Source organism: Ursus arctos, chromosome X (assembly GCF_023065955.2).
Source record: "Ursus arctos isolate Adak ecotype North America chromosome X, UrsArc2.0, whole genome shotgun sequence".
NCBI lineage: Eukaryota > Metazoa > Chordata > Mammalia > Carnivora > Ursidae > Ursus > Ursus arctos.
This window is the reverse complement of record NC_079873.1, coordinates 85,255,537-85,273,552: the sequence shown is the minus strand read 5'-3', so window position 1 is coordinate 85,273,552 and position 18,016 is coordinate 85,255,537. Positions and strand designations below refer to the sequence as shown.

Here is an 18,016-nt window from a genome sequence, read left to right as displayed (position 1 = left end):
AACCCTCCTGCCCTCCCCTCCAAACCATATCAGAAATGTATTCCTGAAATCCTACATTCAGAAATGCATTCCTTTGACCAAAGTAACAGTCAATCTCTTTGGGTCTTCTTTGCAAATATAAGTCCTCCTAGGCAAGAACACATAAAGGAAAAACCACTATAGTGAGTGTATCAGAGACTTTCATGGGGGCGGGAGGTGGTGTGTGACAAAGGCTGGGGACAGCTGGAAGACAAAGAGAGAAGATGAGTACATGATTGGGGGTGAGGCTAGAATTCACTGTTCCACCATTTTGATCAGGATTGGCTCAAAATAGGAATTTCCAGGGTGAGTTTCTCTTTCCTGGGTTTCACTAACACACCAAATTAATCGCTGACCTTTCCATCCTCCTTCCTGCTTCACAGGAACTTGTCCCCTGGGCTCCCTTCTCAATACCCCAAAGTTAACAAGATGAAAAGTTAGCCAGCACCCCATCCCCACCCCACCCTCAGCAGACACCCTTGTCCAGCCTTCCTTTCTGGACTTCAACCCTTTGTTTACTCCAAACCTTTCCCCTCCAAGGAGCACGTTGAGTCCATCCCCAGCCCTGTCACTACCTTCTCCATTATAGCCTTCCTGTGTATCTTGTTTCCTGTCCTGCTGCTGCCGCCCCCACCCCCATTCAGGCCCCTTTCACCTTGCCTCCGGCTCTTACTGTAATAACTTCCTAGCTGGTCTCCCTGACTCCAGTCTCTCTCCTTCAATCCAGTTTGTGCAGGTTACCAGATTAATCTTCCAAACACAGCTTTCATCAAATCCCTCTCCAGCTCCCGCACCCCTACTGCCTTTTGTATTCACTCCAAATGCCTTCATTTGGCTCTCAGGGCCTCTCACCTTCTGCCCTCATTCTTCTAGCCACCCTCCCTCCCCCACTTCATCAACCCCATTTCTCATTTCTCATTATTCCTTAACAGAGCCCTTCTCTTCAGCCAAGCTAATCTGCTTACCACCACCCCCATCTGCAATTTGCTCCTTTCTACTTCTTGTTCTTTTGCACGTACTGTTCTTTCTCCCTGCAAAGCCCTTACCCTCTCAGCTCTAGGAAACTGCATCCTTGACCTTTTTAACAAGTGCCTTTAAGATCTAACTTTTCCAGGAAGCCTTCCTGGATTAATTTGATCACCTCAGTTCTCTCTCTCTCTCCCCTCTCTCTCTCTTTTTTTTTGTTTGGGCCTCATGGGATTGTCAATATTCAACTATTTATAACACACAGAAATGGCAATTTCATATGATTCTGTGTAAAATGCTCCCTCCAACTTTTGACTACTCCATTTCTATTACTAATGTGTATTTTATTTATTTATTTATTTATTTATTTATTTATTTATTTATTTATGACAGAGATGGGGGGCACATGAGTGGGGAGAATGGTAGAGGAAGAGGGAGAGAATCTCAAGCAGACTCCATGCTGAGCAAGGAGTCTGATGGGGGTGGGTGGTGGGGGGCTTGATCTCATGACCCCAAGATCACAACCTGGGCTGAAACCAAGAGTCAGGCACTCAACTGACTGCACCACCTAGGTGCCCCAATGTGTATTTCTTTATATATTTCTTAAGTGGCTCTGCCATGTATTGCAGTTAGAGGGTTCACATGTCTGTGTTGCCATTGCTCTGTGAACTCTACAAGAGCAGAGGCAAGGTCTAATTCATCTCTGGTGCCATCCCTGCACCTAGTGTAATGCCCACTACATAGTAGACCCTCAATAAATATTTGTAGAACCAACCTGAAGGAATTGTTGCATCTTTTTGCTCTGTGAGGGATAGAGGAGGCCTGGAGATCCTCTAATCCTCTTAGAGAAGACCTGGAGAAAGCAACTTGTGAATCCCTGAGCCCCAGCACAATCAAATTACCAGACACATATAGATCTCAGCAAATAGCAAATCCATGGCAACCAGAGTGGCTGTGCACTTGCCTTTCCCTGGAAGCCTGCCAATTGCTACTTGCAGGCTCAAGAGAGCAAGAAAGCAAGTGCCAGATAGTTTTCCTACTTTGAGCTTCTCTGCCCTGCCCCACACCTCCACTGTGTGTGCCTGCATGGTCCTGGAGTGAGGAGAGTAGTGTGCTTTCTCTGTGCGCAATTTCTTAGATTCATAGATTTGGACCCCCGGGCGGGGGCACTAGCTTGCCAGTCTGTCTAATAAAAATATAAAGCAGTCAATGAAACAGCACCCTTGGAACCCTTGAGGGCATTGCAAATGCTGTCAGTTAATCCTCCCTGCATTCATTACACAATGCTTTCTTTTCAGAGTTGCTATGGATGGCCCCTGAACTGTTGAGAACCCCAAAGGGCAGCAGGTTAGGTTCTTTTGCAGGAGATGTCTATAGCTTTGCCATCATCATGCAAGAAGTGATGGTCCGGGGCACCCCATTCTGCATGATAGATCTGCCTGCCAAAGGTAAGCAGAAGGTGAGAAAAGGCCACCAGGGGTCCACCATGACCCAGATCATCAGCCTAACCCAGGCTGTTGTAATTTGCCAGAAGAGTGAACACAGTTATGTGTTTGTGCTAACTGCCTGCTAGCCTGCAAAGAGCCCGTGTTATGTGAAGGTGGGACTTAGAGCCAAACAGATTTAGGCATTTGGAAGAAGTTTCCCAACCCAAGAAGCTGGCCCTTTCCAAATTGTGACATAAACCAAAGACCTACAGGACCTATGTTGGATTTTTTTTTAGCAGCCTCCTCTACTTTGAGACACTCCTTGCCAGGTATTTCTTTGCCCCTCATGATGCTCCTGGATGGCAAAGTCCTTCCATACTTTCCCTGTGACATGCTGTTATCCTTATCTTTCAACAGAATGATTGCCTATCAGGCACAATCCATCAAGGAATGGTAAAACCAGTGGGCAAATGTATGAGGAGAAGCAGGATATTTGCATATTCTAAGAGTACGAACCCACTAGATACTTAGTAATTACAAGTGGAAAAATAATAAGTTTACTAGCAGAGGATGATGATCTTGCAGACACCACCTTAACCAAGTGATCAAGGTATATTGATATCATGTACTCCCTGACATGATGCACTGAGAAGGGCACAATGGCACCTTTGTGGAATTTTTGCAAAAAACGCATAACAGTCTGCCAAGGAGAAAACATCAGACACACCCCAAATGAGAGACATTTTGTAAAATAATTGGCCAATACTCATCAAAAGTATCAAAGTCATGAAAGACAGGGACAGAACGAGGAACCATCACAGATTGAAGGAGACAGAGACATGATAACTAAATGCAATATGGGATCTTGAATTGGATTGTGGGACAGAAAAGTGATATTAGGAATAAAATTGATGAAATTCAAATAAAGACTAGAACAGTAGTAATAGTAATGTATCCATATTAATTTCCTTTGTATTATGGTTATATAAGTTATTAACATTAGAGGAAGCTGAGTGAAGAGTATACAGGCAACTATTATACTAGTTTTATAACTTTTCCGGAAGTCTAAATTTATTTCAAAATAAAAAATGCAAACAACACAAAACAAAGAAACCCAAAATACTTATCTATCTTTTGCCCCACTCAGAGTCCCATATCACTCCTCTACTCAAAACTCCCTAACTGTTCCCCATCACTTGTCAAATGAAGTCCAGATTCCTCACATGACATACAAGGCTCTTTGCAATCTGGCCCCCAGCCACCTCTCTAAGCTTATCTCCTGTCACTCCCTACACTCCAGCTAAACCGCATGACTGAAAGTACCACAGTCTCTCTTACCTCTGTGCCTTCAAGAGAGCTGTTCATAGTCCCTGGAATGCCCTCACCTTTTCCCCACTTTGCCTCATCCAATTTTTGTCACTTCTCTGGGAAGCCTTCTCTGACCTCTTCAGTGTGGGCCAGATGGCCCCTCTGTCCTTACCTGTGTGGAATATCTGCTAGAATGCTTATATTGTTGGTCCTTATTTAGCTCCTCCATTGGACTATAAGCTCCTTGAGGGCATGAATTATGCTGGGCCTAAGTGGAGAGGTAACCCATTCAACTCAATGGTGTTCTGGTAAAAGGATAAGTACTCCCTTTACCAGAGAGTGGATGAGGGCAGTCACACTCCAAGGGATTAGTTCACATGGAATCTATTCCACCGAGAGCAGGGCACTGGAATGTATAGGCCAACCTGGGTTAAAGGAGCAGAGGTGTGACGTAACAAGGAGCTGACAAGTCAGAGGCAACAACCTCTCCTTCTTTCATGGAGGCAAGGGGACACTAATTATTGTATGAAGCAGCACTGTTGGAGTGTTACAGCCAGTGTAGGCGTGGGAAGGGCACACTGGTGGGGCAAGCAAGGTTTGGCGCCTGCTGGAGTTGGGGCTGTGGGGAGGGGGATGGGGATAAGAAATGAGCTGAAGAGATAGGGCTTAGATTTTACGCTGTGTGTTATGAGAAGTCATGAAAAGGTTTTAAGCAAGAAAGTGACATGGCCAAATTCATGTTTTAAGAATGTTTTGCAGAAGGCTAGGCTGGAAGCAGAGAGAACAGTTTGAGGTCCAGTGTGGGTTGCTGAGGACATTGAAGGCTAACTATTTTCTCCCACTTCCAGGGGTTTTTCACTCTTTGTCAGTCTGCCTGATCTGGACTTCTCAGTCACTAATGGCTTTTGGGACTGAATAGGGAGTTTTGGAACTCCCATTTGAAGTCTGAGGCATTTGGAAGTGGGACAATGTAGTAGATTGAGACTGCCTGGGGTCAAATTCAAATTCTGTCACTTGCTAGCCATGTGACTTTGAGCAATTTACTTTCTCTCTGTTCCTCATTTTCACCTTCTGTAAAATAAAAATAAGGGTTTCTACCTCATCTGTTTGTAGTGAGAATCTAATGAAAGAATGCATTCAAAGTTGTTAGCCCATAGTCTGATGCATAGTAAATGTTCCACTGAAAGTGGAGTTCAAGGACAAGCAGTTAGGAGGATCTGGATAAGGTCTTGAACTATTTATTGTAGTTCTTAATCCTCTTTCCTAGGGGCCAGGCAGGGCTCACAGCATGGCTCTGGACTGGGCCTGGGCCTTCAGGGAGGGCTAAGTGGGTCTACTGTGGGGATTGGGAAGTTTAGATGATTTGGCGGTTGGTGAAGGGAGCCAGATCATTGAAGGTGTAGTGTTAGAATTGACATCAGATAGTTCACATTTAAAACCTCAAACCTAAATGCAGGATAAAGCTGTCCCTAAATGATACTACTAGCCCAATTGATTAATTTCTTGTCCCCTCCTCAATTGACTAATACTTCCTTTGCTCAGAGACAACTTATATTCAAGCCACTTAAGGAGAAAGCAAAGGAGATGGACTTTCTATGATGTTTTTTTTTTTCTGGTTAACCTCTTTCTTTGCTAAAACTCCATGATCTTTGTCAAATCTTAGTGCTTTTTCTATGATTTATAAAACTTTCTCTTCTTACTTCTGGACAGAAATCATAGACAGACTTAAGAAGCCTCCTCCTGTGTACAGACCAGTGGTTCCTCCTGAGTATGCCCCTCCAGAATGTCTCCAGCTGATGAAGCAGTGCTGGGCTGAAGCTGCAGAACAGTGACCAACTTTTGATGAAATATTTAATCAGGTCAGGAATCTGTGAATCTTAGCACTGCCCAGAAGTCATCCTAAAGCCAGCCTACCCAAAACTAACTCCTTGGGTTCTCATCATATTGTGAAAGGAAACTCTTGCAAGAGAAAAAAAAATCGCTCTTCTTGGGGAGGAAGCTGTCGGGTGGCTACCTGGGGCCTTTGATACTGTAGCATCCCCAGCACATCCTCTAAGAGCGCAATGGTTGATTTTAATGTGCTTCTGTATATGAACCTCTGTTTCAGACCATCTACAATCTGACCTTACCAACCTTTCAGAACTAGAATTGAACGACTGGGCACTTGCAAGGCAATGGCATTTAGACTGTTAAAAGATGGGTGTCATAGAATAGATGCAGGTCCTCATACAGCCATGTTTGCTTTGGAGATCCCAGAGAACTCTGCTGAGTATACCACTGAAGTAATGCCAGGTGGTTTTGAGGGGTTAGGAAAGACATAGTGTCTTTCAAAGGATGCTCATGACAGAAGAAAGTGCAAATGGGGAGTACAAAAGCAGGAGATTTTTTGGGTTCCTAGGGAACCACTTGAGGCAATGAGTGCAAAAAAATGGTAAACTCTCTCCTGAAGATACTGAATTTCTAAAGAGGCTGACTCTTACCCTGGAGTTGGGGATAGGAAGGGGGAAATGAGGAAAGGACAGAGAGAGCCCCGCTAAGGGGAGCTAGGGCGCAGTTCTTATGTTGGAATATACAGCTTAGGGCTTTGTTAAAACTACAGGATACTGAAACTGAGGGTTCTCTCTGTGAGTGCTGTGTCAGCTCTGGTGGAGAGGCTTTTGAGCCTGGCTGGAGTACAGCACTGAGATGCTTTGTGAGTAACAGGTATCTGAGGCAGAAAAAAGAAAGAGTTGGATTGAAAGCCTGAGGGGCCCTGCATATGAAGTCATCCATGTCCCCAACTAACAATGCCTCCATTAGCCTGGCTGGGTTTCTTGAGGACACTCAAACAGGTATTCAATAGTATGGAAAAGGCAAAGGACCATGAAGGTCACATTTCTGAAAACTTACCATGAGGCAAGAGAAAAAACATTTGCCCTTGTGTTGATGCTAGAGATGTTATTTCAGAAGGCAGCAGAGAAGCTGGTGATAGGAGTGCACATCATACAGCCTTCAAACAGACATTGGTGGGGCTGCCTTCACTGAAATGCTTTGGTGGAAGTTTAGATTGTCTGAGAGACCAGGATAGCTTGCCAACTTCCCTGCAGCTTAAGAAAGCTTAAATGGAAGGAGGAGGAGAGGGAGGCTCCCTGGGTTAGGCAATAGGGGAGCCTTAAACATCTGAGCAGGCTACTGAGATTACTTGCAGGACCTTGGAAGACGTGTAGATGTGGACCAGGCTCAGTTACTCCTGGTCTCAGCCTTGGGGCATTGAGTGCTAAGGGGAGCATGTGTGGCCCAGCTGCATAAGAAGGTTCATTGGGGCAGATTCCTAGATGTCTGTTCAGTGAAACTACCACCAGTCTTTTTATTGTTGTAAACACAGCCTTGTGCACACTGAACACATCAACAAGGAGGGGCAACCCCCTCGTGATTCCAATGCTACGCCAAACTCCCTGTCTCTGTAGATGGACAGGGCCTCAGGAGGGCACATTAAAAATCAGTGGCATGCAGCTACCGCTAAAGGATCAGGGCATAGAATGGGGCAAGACCAGTTAAATTTCTACATGACCCTGACTGGCATGAAGGGTAGGTGATAGGGGCACATCGTTATTCCTGGCCCCCCATGGTAAGATAGTAAGAAATAGGGGTAGATCTTACCATGTAGATCTTGGGTCGTATTTAAGAGATCAAGGAACCATCCACTGTCCAAGAACTGGTAACACACTGGCATTAGAAGTCAGGATGACTTAGTAGGTTGATTATCCAGAAAGGCAGAACAATACTCCCTGCCCTCTCTCCCCTTATCCCACTCACAAATGGCCTGGGCTCAAGACCAGATCCTATTGCTTTTGAAGTGACTTCTACTCATGTGACAGTATCTGAGAGCTGGAGAATCCTTCCCAGAACACTTTTGTTCAGACTTCAAAGAGCCAGAAGTGTAGAGGAAGAGCTACTAAGGGAAAAAGAGCCCTGTGAATGGGCCAGGGTAACAATGAGGTTGAATGGTGACTTTTCCTATCTATACCTAGGTTTACTTCTTTTTAGAGGAAGGGATTTGTGATAAGGGGTCCTACACCATCATCTCTGAGTTTGGAGAGTAAAAATTCTCCTGGCTCCTTTTTCTGTTTTACTTCCAGTTTAAAACCTTCAATAAAGGGAAGAAGACCAATATCATTGATTCCATGCTTCGGATGTTGGAGCAATATTCTAGCAACTTGGAAGATTTGATCCGAGAACGGACTGAAGAGCTGGAAATTGAAAAACAGAAAACGGAAAAGCTTCTAACACAGATGCTACCACAGTATGTGTGAACACCTGAGGAGTGTGAATCCTTGTATCAGTGTGTTCTATTAAAAATAGAAAAAAAAATTACCCATCAACTAACTGCTCCCGCCCCCCCCACCGTCCTGCACCCTCTCTACCCCCAGTAGGCTTGAGTCACACCTTCAAATCAGAGATGAATTGGAAACCAAGGGAGTAGAGCACACCTTCCTAATTTCCCACTACCTGTGGAGCATGCTGGTCATTTAAGTTTTTGGTGCTTCAGTTTTTCTATGTGTCACTTCATGACTTTGCCTGGAAGCTGACCAATTAAAAGGAGTCGGTTCTTTGAGCTCCTAGAAGAGAGTAGCAGAGTTGTTTTTCTAGGGTTTTCCTTCCTTAGTTCAAAGCCTTACCTGTTGATACTGTTTCCAAAGTTTCCAAGGCACCTGATCCTGGTGTAACATGATCTTCTACGAGATAATTGGAGAAACTGATCTCATGCAAAACAACCACCTGGGATCATTCCCTGAGTGAAGGGACAGCTGAGGAAGAAGGATAGCTGAAAAATCTCCACAAAAACAAAGACCAGGGCTGTCTGTTCAGTGCTGTATTCCAGCGTCTGGCACAGTGCCTGGCACACCATAAGCACTCAAAATGTATTTATAGACTAAATTAAAGAATTAATGTTTTCATCCAGATGACATCCTATTCCTCATCATTTACTTGGCAGTGATTTTTGGAGAAATTGTGTTCTAGCAGATGTGTATGTGGCATGCAGGGAGGCCTGTGTCCTCTGAGGAATAGCTGTGTCTGCTTTTCAGATCAGTTGCCGAATCCCTCAAAAAGGGCTGCACGGTTGAACCTGAGGGCTTTGACTTAGTCACCTTGTACTTCAGTGACATCGTGGGCTTCACCACCATCTCAGCCATGAGTGAGCCCATTGAGGTGGTAGATCTTCTCAATGACCTGTACACACTCTTTGATGCCATTATTGGCAGTCATGATGTCTGCAAGGTAAGTTATTGAACAGAGAAATATATTCTAGAGAGAAATTTTTATATGAGGTTTGTAATTCCAAAATTAAAAGGTGGAATTTTAGTAAATGTTGTTATGTAGGAAGTAAAATTTCTTTCTTTCTTTCTTTCTTTCTTTCTTTCTTTCTTTCTTTCTTTCTTTCTTTCTTCTTTCTTTCTTTCTTTCCTTCTTTCTTTCCTTCTTTCTTTCTTTCTTTCTTTCTTTCTTTCTTTCTTTCTTTCTTTCTTTCTTTCTTTCTTTCTTTCTTTCTCTTTCTTTCCTATTTCGGTTTCAGATGTAGCATCCAATACTTCATCAGTTGCGTATAACACCCAGCGCTCATCACATCACATACCCTCCTTAATGCCCACCACCCAGTTACCCCATCCCCCCCCACCTCCCCTCCAACAACACTCAGTTTGCTTCCCAGAGTTAAGAGTCTCTCATGGTTTGCCTCCCTCGCTGATTAAGGAAGTAAAATTTAAATAGTATACCACTCCAATGGTATCTTATTAGAAATGAAAGCCAGACAGAATGCATACAATTTCACACTTTACAGTATGAACCGGGCAAGAGATTGCCAATCAGATTTCTCTTGAGCCGTTTTTAGAACTGAGACTAAGAAGAGTTTGAAGCCAAAAGGGTTATTGTACTTCAGTGGCTAAGTAACCACAGGGTTGGCAGTCTCATACTAGGTACTGAAGGGGAGACAGAAGAAGCATTGGTGCTTTGCCTGTAGTTGGTGACTGCTACAGAGTTCATCTTCATGAAGCTTGTGTAGCTCTAACACCTGCTGTTAAAACTTGCTTTGTTCTTTTAAGTACCATTTTCATACAAGAGGGAACTCTGGCATCACAGAGGTCGAAGAACTATTAGACCTGAGGGTCTTTGGGATTGATACAGGGTAACCAAGAGCCCACCTAGTGGTCTGAGGTCTAGGGAAGTCATTTACCATGAGGTTGCAACCCCCTGCTCCCACCTTCCCGCCACACCTCCAGCTGTCAATTTCCACTCTTCCTATCCAAGGTTGCAGAAGATGAGCAGAGAACAGATGACTATGTTCACTCATTTGGGTGCCATGCTTCCTGACCCTTGATTTTTATGTGTTGTCTTATCTCTAGACAGAAAATGACTAAAAATCTTATAGCTCGGCAAGGCCATTTCCATGTTCTCTGCAGCATGGATACTTGTCTTATTGTTGGAGAAATATGCCCCAGGCATCCCGAACTTTTGACAGCTCCTCTGTCCCAGGAACCAAGGTAGAGCTGAGGAATGAGTACCTCCATTCATTGGATCCTTCACAGTAGTCGGAAATGTTCCAACTCTCAAATCACACACAGGGCAGTGTGTTTATCTCAGATTAGACAGGGCCCTTTCAGGTCAGGTAGAGCGCCTCAGGGCTAGGCCGCCCACCTAAATAGGGCTCAGAAATAGACATCATACCTGTCAATCAGCCAGAGCTGCAAACTAATCAAGAAGCACACATGGAAAACACAGTGGAGGAAAAATCCATGGAATCAGACTACCTGTCTTAACTTGTTGAACTCAAGCAGCCTGAAGAGAAAAACAAATCACTGAAAGCTAATTCAGTTGAAACTCAAATCAAAGATGATTCAGCTTGGGCAGTAACACAGCCACTGGTTTAATCAATGCAGCTGATACTGTTCAGACAATTGTTGGAAGTCTTAGGGGTGAGACCATAGATATTTTGGTACTCCATGGCTACAGTAGGGAGTTAGTGGGCTGTTTCCAGGTTAGAGCAGGACTATCCAAATCCAAAAATGAAATCTAATTTTTTCAGTCCTGTTTATTAAAAACAACAGTACAAAGGAAATAAAATTGAACCAGCAGTGAGTCACCAAACCCGTTTGTGTTTTCATTTTCTTTACCTGTAAAATTGGAATCACCTCCCCTGGCACTTGATAATCTGAAATGGAAGTGAGAAGGTTACTGCAGAATTACAAAGCTGGTGATTTGTTTTCAGTTTCCGTTCTCCTGACACCACCCAATCTCAACCAGCTCCCTTTCTATACCTCCTCTGCCCTTTCTGTGTCCTTCTGCTGGCTCACGCCAACCACAGTCCTCCATAGCAGTTTCTCACCAAGGCTAGGCAGTGCCAATGCCCCCTGCCCTTCTAATCTCCTTATCCATATCTGTGGGGACTCCTGAGTGACTGACTCGTTTCGAGGAAGCGTCGACCACTATTCTTTGATAATGGCCAGCCAGTGAGTCTCTGCCTTCCATATAACATTTGCATTGTACCTGTTGCCTTCCACTGTGCAGGTAGGCATGCTTATTTGAGGGCAGAGATCCTTTTCTCCAATTGCACCAGGAAAGGGAGGCCCTGGATGGAAGCATGGTGAGGTACAAAGTCCCGTGGGTTCACCGCATTATTGTTACTGGCTATATAGAAAGTCATGATGAGAGGCCTATTGCTGATTACTAAACTTTCTCTGGAGCTGAGTCATGGCCATCATTCCATGGCTTGTGTCAAGACGTATCAGTTTGGTGATGATAATGATGATGATGATCACTTGCACTTATCCATCAGGCAGGCTTTAAGTGCTTTGGCGTATAATAAGTTATTTAAGTCTTTAGAAAACTCTATAAGGTAGGTACTGTCATTATCCCTATTTTACAAATAAGGATATTAAAGCACAGAGAAGTTAAGTGACTTGGCAAGGCCACACAGTTTGTAAACGGTGCATCTGGGATTCTAACCAAGGCAGTATGACATCAGAGTTTCATGGTCTTAACTATTGCATTCCGTGAGTGCAGTTCTCTAAAAGAGCATGGATTTTAACTGGATCCAAACTTGTACTAGCAGAGATGACTGGCACATTTCATGGAAGTCCTTCCAACTTACTTATCTTTTGGATTTACTTGAAAAGCTTCAACTTACTAGTCACCTAAAAGAGTGAGCACACTTCTTTTGGGAAGATGAGGAATACAGATTTGCCTTTCTTTACTGGTGTCCAGCTCAAAGCAGCTGAGGGAGGGTTCTGCTGCCCCTTTGAGAGGTGGCACTAGGAGAGGAGGAGGTAGCTGGGGGAAAAAAGACTCAGTTCTCATACCCAAGGGACTACAAAACTGACTTCATCATATTAGCAATGCAAAGCAGAAGGAAGAATCTCTTCCACCTCCTTCTTTTTCCTTTCTCTATACTTGCCTTAAGGCTGCCCTGGCTCATTTACCAGAAATCTTCTAGAGAAACGCTTGCTAGAGGAGTGCCATATTCACCTTCTCCTAGGGGGTTCTTCCATGGACATCCATGGATACTCCTAGAAATCTCCCCTTTTCCTTCTCCCAGGAATTACTTGGGGCCTGATAATTCTCTAGGGCCAGCCAGAAACCTGCAAAGTAGCTTATTTCAGAATCTATGGGTGTGGGACCTAGACATCAATTTTTTTTCATGAAGTTCCTTAAGTGATTCTAATATGTAGCCAGACCTTGAACCTCTGACAGTTTCTCCCCATCTTCCTCACTTGACAAGAAATAAGCCTCCCTCATACCCCTTAAACTCTGTGAAACACACACACACACACACACACACACACACACACACACACACACGTGTTATTTGCCTGCTAATTCTATTTCCCCTGATTCCCAGGTAGAGACCATTGGAGATGCTTACATGGTGGCCTCAGGCCTCCCAAAGAGGAATGGCAGCCGTCATGCAGCTGAGATTGCAAACATGTCCCTAGATATCCTGAGCTCCGTGGGTACCTTTAAGATGAGACACATGCCAGAGGTGCCAGTCCGGATTTGAATAGGCCTGCATTCAGGTAACAACAGCCAGCTAAAATAAGAAAAGATGTTGCCATGTGCCTCAAGAGAATATTAGAAAAGGTCGGGGAAAGTAGTGCTTCCCTGATAACTGGCAGCTGGATTATCCAGGTGTCTAGTGCTGCCTAATTTCTTTATGCCTATCCAAGTTTTACTTTCTTCCCAGCACCTGCACTACCCCATTGGGCAGCAGCCCTTGTTCTAGGTACCAAACGCTTTCAATCTACCTTTCTTGTTAGAGCCAACATTTCCTATGTGCCTCAAGGGAAGACTAGAGAAAGGGTAGTGCACCCCTGATTACTTTATGCCTAAAACTTCCCTCAACTGGCTTTTATGACGTGCTCCTCACCCTCTGAATGCTTTTTCTCCATTTCATTCACTGGCTGTCCTGGCAACTCCTGCTTTCTAACTGTGGCTCCTCACCCATGTTCTGCAAAGCTCTGAGTTGTGGTCTCCTTGCTCTCCGCGTGTCTTGATATGTTTCTCAACCAATCCAACCTGGCTTTCATTTTGTACCATTGTCTGATAATCTCTTCTGTCTCTACCTGTCCCTTAAATATTGATATTCCCCAAGGTTTTGTCTTTCATCTACTGTTTTTCTCCCCTTACATACTCTTCTCTCAATCATGTCTATGGTTTAACTGATGACTTCCAGCCCCACTCTGTACATGTCTTCTCCCTTAAGCTTCAGCTTTGTATATCAAACTTGCCACTGAAATTTCCACCTGAATGCTCTACATGGACCTCAGACTCAAATCCAAAACAGAATTATTTTCTTCCCACATAAGCTTCCTCCTCTTCCTGTATTTATTCTCTATTTTAGTTGGTGGTACTACCGTCCACCTAGTTATTCCAGTTAGTTTTGGGAGTCATCCTCCTTGACTCATCCCTCACCCTGCCTTTCACCATTCAACCATTTACCAAGTCTTGAGCATTTTACCTTTTAAATATTTCTTGAATCTGTCTTGTCTCTACTTGACTCTCATGACTCAAGTCTAGCCACCAGCATCTTTTGCTTGGATCACTGCAATAACATCTCCTCGCTTCCACTCTTGCTTCTTTCTATCCATCCTTCTCATAGTCATTAGCATAATCTGTGTTTACTTGTTTCTCCTTCCATTAGACCATAAGCTTCTTAAAACATTTTTTGGGGGGAGGGTGCCTGGGTGACTCAGTTGGTTGAGCATTCCACTCTTGGTTTTGGCTTAAGTCATGATCTCAGGGTCGTGGGATTGAGCCCCACATCAGGCTCCACACTCAGTAGGGAGTCTGCTTGAGAACCTCTCTCCCTCTTCCCCTGCCCTGCCCCCCTTGTTTGCTCATGTATGAGTGCTCTCTTTCTCTAAACTGAATAGATAAAATTTTTTTAAAAAGTTAAAAAATTTTAAGTAGACTCCATGCCCAATGTGGGGCTTGAACTCATGACCCCGAGATCAAGAAACACATGCTTTTCCAACTGAGCCAGTCAGGTGCCCCTAGACTCTATAAGCTTCTTGATGGCAGGAACCATATCTGACTCATGTTTGCATCCTGAATGCTTAGCACACAGCAAGTGTTCAGTATTTTTCTTTTAAAGAAAAGCCCTCATCTCTCCTTTGTGTTTCAGTTCCATATCACCAACACTCCTCAGCACATTTCTTCTTAGATGATTCACCATTATTTTGAATTCAATGTATCTAAAAGTTCAAGTCACCTTTTCCCACAAACCATAAGCCAATGCCAATTTTCTCATGGTTGTCAGACAGCCAACAAGTCTGTTGATTCTCCTTTCATATGTCTCTCTTTCACCTCCCCCTTCTGCCCACCCCCTTCCCATCATCTCCTCCTTCCCAGTATTCATAACCTTGTGCTTGCATTATAGCTACCTAACAGGTTTCCCTCATTTTACTTTCTCCCCTTTCAATGCATTCTATACACTGATCTGAGAAGAAAAAAGGAAAAATCATTTTTGTCATGGAATTCCCTGCTCAAAATTCTCTAGTGGTTCAAGGTCTTCCATCTTGTACAGCCCAATATCCAATCTTGTCTCCAGTTTTTCCTTAGCCCCTGAACTAAGCAGACTGCTTTCTCTAAAAGCTTCCCAAAATTCCATGCTCAATCCAAACCACAAATCTTTGATTCTTGTCCCTTTTCTCCTACTTAAATCTTACCCACCCATCACAATTCAAACAAAATCCTGTCTTCTCCTTTGGACCCTTCTTGACTGAACCAGGTCCTAATAAGCACCCCCTCCCACTTATCTTACTTTCAACCATACATTGTCTTGGGTTGTTGCTTAATTGCTTCCTGTTTAGTAGTCTCTTTAATTAGACTATAAACTCCTAAAGAACTGAGATCGTGTGTTACATTTCTTTTTTATTTCCCTTGGAGCCTAGCTCAGTGCTCAATGAATGCATATGAAAGGGTGAGAAATGAATTAAAATGAAAAACATAAGTTTTGTAGTTATTATTTATTTTTATCCTTATAAATTAAAGAAAGAACTTTTTGAAGGAAAAATGTTTAATTACTTTCTTTAACTCAGGAAATAGCAAGAAGATAATGCTGAACAATTTTAAATAGGAAGGGAGCAGAGGCCAGAAACGTAAGGGTAGAGAACTTTTTAGATACTCCTGAATTAGGTTTTCAGTATGGTTGCTGAAGTTTTTTTCAGGTAATGTTCACTATCTGAACACCTAACATGGCCATATTGAAATGCAAGAACAAAACACATTCTAAGAGTAAATAGAATATATTCTTGGATTATCTATATATGCTGCTTGTCCATGCCCCTAACACAAATGATTGAAAGTCAGCTCTACTTCTTTTCAGATTTTCCAATTGTCTTAGCAATAATTCTCCTGGGAAATAAATAGCCCCATGAGATCCCTCCTTCTGACCCTAAGACATAAGAAAGGGTCACATTTTTTTTTATTGCAACAAACATGCTTGGATCCTGAGTCCCTGCCCAGGCCTTTCTGGTTTGACTTTTATGCTTATTTGTCCCTGTTGACAGATGTAAGTATCTTGGGTGTAACTGTGACTTGGAAAAAGAATATAAATCAGAAGGGTAGTTATGTCTGCGTCATTATAAACTTGCTTTCTTGGAGGGCAAAGAGTTTATTATTTATTGTAGGACTTTCTTCAGATTCCCAGAGCTATTTGGTGGCAACTTTGTTCTTTTATGCAGCTACATTCCTTCCTTTGGCAGTGTTCATCTATTAGCATTTGATGTATACCTGTTGACTGTAATCCCAACTGACTGCTACTCTACAGGGCCGGTTGTTGCTGGAGTGGTGGGCCTCACCATGCCCAGATACTGTCTGTTTGGAGACACTGTGAACACAGCTTCTTGGATGGAATCAACAGGGTTACGTGAGTACCTAAGTGATGGGATGGGATGGTAACCTCCTACTGTTGGAAAAGTGATTATTTTTCAAGAGGGGGAAAGGGAGCAGGATACCTGATGTTTTAATGTTTTTTAAAGAAATAAAAGCTAATTTGAGAAGATTAAGATTTTACACACATATTTCCTGGTCTCTAATGGCAAGCCAGTAGGGGGTGATGTTGGATTAAACATATACCTTTCTTGTCCTAGAAATGAAGCTGCAGCTAAGTGATACTGAAACAGTCAGTCAATTTGATCGAAACAGCTAAAAATGTTCTTTGGGTAAAGAAAAAAATTGGCCAGCCTGGTGGATTCGGGGAAGTCATGTTGAAAAAAGAAAAAGTAAGGGACTGGCATTTTTAGTTTTTCAACTAGTTTGTGGAGACACACCCAGAACCAGCTGCCTCCCACCCGACTACCGTTTGCTGCTCTAGTTCTCTTTTCGAACTAGTTAGGATCCTAGAAGTTCTGGTTTTATCAAATAGTCCCCTTGACTTTAGCTAGCAATAATCCCTCCACTTAAGGAGCTTGGAAATCTGAAATAATTCATTCTAATTTGCCTGTATATAAAATCTTTAGTTTTTATCAAAACAGGCATGGTGTCAAAGATACCATCTCCCCCCCTCTTCATTGAGAATAAAACTGTACAAATCTTTATGCCAGCTGTCTGTTGCCGGCACCTCTTTATCGGTTATTTACTGCCACTACTAAGGCAACGTCAGAATCACAACATGCCTTTACCTTTACCATGGTTGAGCAAAGCAATTTGTTTACGCTAATACAGGAAAGCATAGAAAACAATAATAGGTTCTATATACAGTTTTCATGGGTTTTCTATTAAAAAACACTGAAGCTCTTAACAACCCTGGCTTTGGCAGCTACTAGGCAAGACAAGCTCTTCCCAAACTCCGGAAGTATATGCAAACTAGTCACTGATGATATGGTGGCCTATATCACAGTGGGTGGTGCCCTGTCTGACCCCACTCCTCATCACTCATGTGCAGAAACAGGCTTGCACAATGGGTCCAGTCTTAGTCAATCTAGCCTGTGCGGCCATGATTAAGGAGGCAGCACGGAACTTAGAAGCTGTTGTCAGAATAAATTTTCTGACATCTGGGAAAGTCTTCGAACTCCACAGACATGGCAGAAGCCATGGAAGTAGTCATCCAGGAACTGCTGCATGCATATGACTTTGCTCTTGAAGTGTAACCCAAGATGAAGCGAAATTGATCATGGAACAACAATGCGAATTTGGCACAGCACTCTAGACTGATGTAAGCTTGTAGAAGACTGAAGTCATATTCTGGTCTGCACCAGGGAAACTCCAGTTATTTCACATTGGAAATACAGAGCTGAGAGCAGAAATTGAATTTTCAGATTTAGGCAGCACCTTGTCCAGTGATCAGCTAGGAAGAAGAAAATGGAGTGAATCATGCACAGCAGGTGTTTATTAAGCACTGACTATGCAATGGAAGGCATTGTGAGGGACACAAAGAAGCAGGCACATGTGGTCTCAGCACTAAAGGAGCTGGTTAGTGTGCTTTTCTGGAAACTAATGACTGTGACCAAAATAGGGCATTAAGCTTCACACCTGACTGAAGTTTTGCAAAGAGGTAGCCTCATGTTGGATATGAGACCAGGACATGTTAGAGTTCTATTAAAAAATTAATTTCATCAATATCTCCATTATGGCCAGTTGAATTCATTGATTCTGGAATGCAAGTAACTGGTGACCCAGTCCTGGAGTGAGTCTCCTTGCCACACACCTGGATGCTCGTTAGAATGAGCTATCTCTCTCTTTTGACCTGTGTGTTCCCCACTAGTAGAATTATGACTGACGACCAGATGCTAATGGAATGGCATACATGGGGCTGGCTAAGGACA

General features: G+C 43.3%; 1 protein-coding gene across 1 annotated transcript in view; it reads left to right on the top strand.

The window, feature by feature from the left end:
* GUCY2F (guanylate cyclase 2F, retinal) overlaps positions 1-18,016 on the top strand; it is a 94,408-nt gene that overhangs the window by 68,841 nt on the left and 7,551 nt on the right. The window contains 6 exon segments of the mRNA XM_026478767.2: positions 2,283-2,432; positions 5,430-5,578; positions 7,838-8,001; positions 8,786-8,978; positions 12,592-12,766; positions 16,021-16,119. Coding sequence (XP_026334552.2) covers positions 2,283-2,432; positions 5,430-5,578; positions 7,838-8,001; positions 8,786-8,978; positions 12,592-12,766; positions 16,021-16,119 — 930 coding nt within the window.